At 34.6% G+C, this 4,746-nt stretch overlaps 1 protein-coding gene across 1 annotated transcript in view; it reads right to left on the bottom strand.

Annotated features, from left to right (window-relative positions):
* The window catches only part of PLOD2 (procollagen-lysine,2-oxoglutarate 5-dioxygenase 2), a 36,602-nt gene that overhangs the window by 2,514 nt on the left and 29,342 nt on the right, over nt 1-4,746 (bottom strand). Inside the window, exons 13-16 of the mRNA XM_029086376.1 lie at nt 3,027-3,066; nt 1,968-2,081; nt 1,498-1,563; nt 386-490 (exon numbers count right to left, since the gene is read on the bottom strand). Of these exons, the coding sequence (XP_028942209.1) occupies nt 386-490; nt 1,498-1,563; nt 1,968-2,081; nt 3,027-3,066 (325 nt within the window). The remainder of the gene's footprint in view (nt 1-385; nt 491-1,497; nt 1,564-1,967; nt 2,082-3,026; nt 3,067-4,746) is intronic.

Raw genomic sequence — 4,746 nt, 5'->3', positions numbered from 1 at the left:
GGAGTTAATGAATACCTTGAGCTTTCTGCAAACACAAACACAGTAGCTCATAACATTTGTCGATAACTGCTTAGTGGGAGAAGACAAATTAGTACTAAGAGGTAAATGAGGAAAACTTCTCTGAACATTTATCAATTGCTATTCAAGATCAGCCTTTGATAACTGTCGGATAAATACTACAGGAACTGCACCTGAATTTGCAAGTTCAAGGTTAAATGAGGAATGCCTCTAAACCGACTGAACAACAAGCTATGTGATAGACTAAACTAAGCATTTTATACCACAAAGCAGATGTCTTTGGAACGTTTGTTTGTTGCAGTACACTGACTTACTATCATAAAGGTACTCACTCATTAAGGTGATGTTTATACAGGCTGACACTTACTTGGTGTTTTCCACCAGACCATTGTCCATAATGTTCCATTTCTTCTACCAATTCATCACAAGCAGTGTCAGAAAATATGGGAAACCAAAACACATCTGGACATGGCTACAAAAGAAAACAAACAAACAAACAAACAAAACCCAACAAAGAACTACATTAATCTGTTTCAATATAATTAAGCTTTTAAGCTTTAACAGCTATCTTTTATTTTCAACTACTAAAAAAGGACATCTTCACTTTTCTTGGTCACTAAAGAATATCAGCTGTTCTCATCTGAGCCATAATTCAAATATATGTAAATAATTACTTTTTTGTCTTGATCCACAAGCACATTCTCACAGAATGAAGCAAAAACTGCGAGCTGCCTTGTAAGCCATGACTTAGCATTAACAACTGCATCAGTGTACCCACATATTCTGTGCCTTGGTTGCTCTAAATAAGTGTCTTGATCTTCTACATTAAAAACTAATAAGAAAAACAGATTAAAACTTAACATTGTTTTAAACTCAAATACAATTTATCCTGGTTTCTTAAGGAAGCAAAGATCATTAAATCACTGTCCCTAACTGTCACAGAACAGATCATTTAACACTGGTACAACAATTATAACCTTAGAAGTGCTCTGTCCAGATCAGCTGCATGAAAACAAGCAGCCAGGCAGACAAAAAATGGACCTCTTCATATCCAGCAAAAGGCTTCACCTTGGATTCATGGTTGTCAGATCTCAGAGAATACATAAAGAAAGGCACATCCCAATAAAAGTGTCTAGAAGAACTTGCCTTTATAAAATACCAGGAAACACAGTAATCTGCTACAGAAATTTCACTAGGCCTTCTGCTAGTGGTACTAGCTAGTTCAAAAAAATAAGCAAAATGCATCCATATTTTGGAAAAGGCAATCACTGGGACAACTACATTATTCCGAGCAAACTAGCAATTATTATATCAATTCCTCTCATCTAGTTTTCAAAATGGCAAAGATTCCTTTCAGATCCAAAACATCAAAAAGCTGCTCAGCCACAGACCAAAACAGGATTTGCATGGAAATAGTTACTGTATGCTAATTTATTATCAGTCAGTCCCACAAATTTTAATTAAACTACCTACACTCACCTGTTCTACTATATTATCAGTGAAGATCTTGGAGTAGTTGGGATTTATATAGGTTTCCTTCCAGTCCTAAAAAAAGAAAAAAAATTAAAACATTAAACCAGAATAAATTAATATATAAGTGACAAAAAAATAATTTATATTCTATTCATTTGCTCTATTGAAAGCACTGGACAGAATTAAACAATTTCTTATGCTCATAAACGAACTGGTTCTCATCATGTCAAAAAGCATGAAACCTGTTACATCAGGACCATATCTTCAACTCCTTACTCTGGTCATCAGTTGTCTTGTTGATAGAATATATTGTCATTTGCTTAAACAGTTGGTAGAGAACATCTTTTAGTACACAACCAATATTTAGTGCATAATAAATTAATGTTCTCCATGTAGCCTTTAAATCTCGAGTCCTTTCTAATAAATAACTTCCACAATTCTTTTTCAAACTGTTTAATCAATAACGAGATGCATACCACAGGATTTTCAAATATCTGCCAGAGGTCGTTGTGGTAGTGAGAGGTATTGTAATTGGCTGTAGAAAGAAGTCTTCCAAATTCATGTCTGTTCGTAATGTACATGAAAACACCCTATACCAAGCAGAGAAACTGTCATTAGCAAAACTTTCCATCTTAGCAAAAATTGTTTTTTTTTTAAAGTCTGTTTATGCCTGCACTTTCATAAAATATATCACATACTTGTACACACATATTATACATGTACTGCTCATTTAGTACCTTTAATTTTCAAATGGTTGATTCTAATCACCAACTAGTGTTCATAATTTCTTCTTTACAAGCATTTGATTGAATTTATTTCCTAAACACATTAAACCACAACATACATAGTTTGTAACAAACCACATAAAGTTATAGAAAGGAAAAAACAGAGAAAGAGTTGGTTGATTTGTTTTCCAGAAAACCTAAGCAGACACAGTGGAAGCACCTGTTCTCAAACTGAAAATACTCATACAAGAAAACCAACATGTAGAGTTTATTTTCTGATTAAAAACTGAAAGAACAAGCTAACAATAAAGGGGCTAATGGAAGTCAGAACAAGAAACTTATTTCAGAGTATTCACTACATGATCCTCCTGTGAATTGGCCTGAAATAAAAAGATATTGGCAAATACAGCATAAAAGAATATTCAGATCAGGGTACAAAACAGCTGAGCACTGTGAAGTATGTTTACCTAAGCAAACATTGCAAAATATGTGCAAGTTATCAAGTGTGGTAAGATACAGCTTTATTATCAAGCTATTAACAGAAAATATTAACAAAACTCTCTTGATTAGAGATAGTAGCAGAAAATAGTTCTTTTTAAGAAATTTAGATTTTGTGGGGTTTTTTTCCTTAGTTTACTGTTTTTCAGACTGGAACCTCATTTCAAAACTGTTTGACTTTTAGATTTCCAGCAGATGAAGACATTATTATTTAGATATTTTGGTATTTCTGTCTATGTTTCTGTCTGAAAAAGAGTTAAACTGTTAGAAAGATAATTATTATGTTAAACGTGCCCAATTTTGGGCACTTACCGAATCATAAAATAGCTGCAGCAGGGAGAATAAGGAGGGTCTGGGTCAAGAAAAACAGCTTAAAATTACACCGATTTCATGACTGCCCTGTGTGGTCACTAAGGGGGCCTGGTTGACCTGCTAGTGATTTGAGCTTTAGTCCTTCCTAGGATTGCTGAAACAGTTTTAGCTATGGAAGCAGAGCTTCAGCACACCTTGACCTCGGAAGCACCGAGAAACCTCTCTGAGAAAGCAACAAGCCTCCCTAAGATGTTTTGAGCTGGTCATGAAGAACCTGCACCTGGCAAAAACTTGAACCTTACAAGACTGAAGAGAAAGCTAGAGCAGTATTTCATTAGAGGAAGTGGACAGAGGAGAAGTATCTTCCTGTGGTAGAAGAATACTGCACGTAATAATAACTAATTAATTAAAAAAAAAAAAAAAAAAAAGCAACACCTTTGGGGGTCTGAGCATATGGAATGTTTCCGAAGAAGGGGAGTCTTTTTCCCTTTGTAAAGTCTAAAATGAAGGAGAATCATCACATCAGTTTTCTGATACATAATCTTTCTCTTTTTCCGACTACTATTAGGTTTCCACAGTTACATTAGGGAAATAGCAGCCTTTGATCAACAGCTGATATGCCTTTACAGACAACATGCATCTCCAAGCAAAGCTTATAATATACATGTCAAAGCTGTTTCCACCAGCCCCTTCTTATCTGCTGCAATAGAAAAACAAGCACGTACCAAACCATCTTACAGCACAGACTGAGAAAGAAGAAAAGAGAAAGCACTTTTCTGATGAGCCAGTCAGATTAGTTCAATGAGCGCATGGGAAGCACAGGTTTGCAATAACTGATGCTGAGAAGGTTTGAATACAACAGAATTGGACGGGGATGTTCTGAAGAATCAGTACAAAGGAGATCATGCCTTGTTATGAGGGAATAAAAAAAAATTAATACTTGCCAACTTTTCTTGTTCAATTCAGCAAAATTATTTTTCAATGCTACAGTGTCTGGAAATAGGTCTGGTTTAGGTCTTATTTGTTTCTGTGCTGAAACTAGTGTAAATATCAGTAGAAATGTGGATTTACATATTCATATTTTTACAGTACAAATGCACTTCCTCTCATTACTTACAGGTTAATGCAAGTAACATTTCTGATACAGTTTTAATGTATCTGAAAAAATAAATCAGTAACTCATGCTCCCTAAGTAGATTCGTGCAATTTCATAAATCACTTCGGCTTTTTATATCAACACTGCCCATCATTAGCTCAAATATGTATCTACTTAAATATAAAATTGCAAAATATTCCAACTTAATCTAGTAGAAGTTTCACACTGTATAAAAATGTGAATAATAGAAATAGTCTAAATGCACTGATAAATTTGAAGTTTGTTCAGCAAAGAAGTTGAGTCTTCTTTCATCCTGTTGAGGTTGCACCAACAAGGAAGGTGTTTTAACCTCAACAGGAAATTTCAGTGCATTTAAATAAAAACCATCACGTAGTCAGTGCACCTTGTGCAATGTCCTTGCAAAAACCTCTGTTCTCAGCAATTTAAAGGAATATACCTAAAATGTTCTATGTCACAAAAATTGGCCAGTACTTTGAATTAGAAGTAAAAATTTAATATCCAAGGTCAATCAAGTGAAGCAGTCAAGTGTAGCAGGACACAAAAGAAGTCTTTGTGTATTTAAAAGCAAGCTGTTATAGATACAACTTACCATTTCCCTGGCAT

Source organism: Antrostomus carolinensis, unplaced genomic scaffold, assembly GCF_000700745.2.
Source record: "Antrostomus carolinensis isolate BGI_N321 unplaced genomic scaffold, ASM70074v2 scaffold10618, whole genome shotgun sequence".
Classification (NCBI taxonomy): Eukaryota; Metazoa; Chordata; class Aves; order Caprimulgiformes; family Caprimulgidae; genus Antrostomus; species Antrostomus carolinensis.
This window is presented reverse-complemented; position numbering and strand designations above follow the sequence as displayed.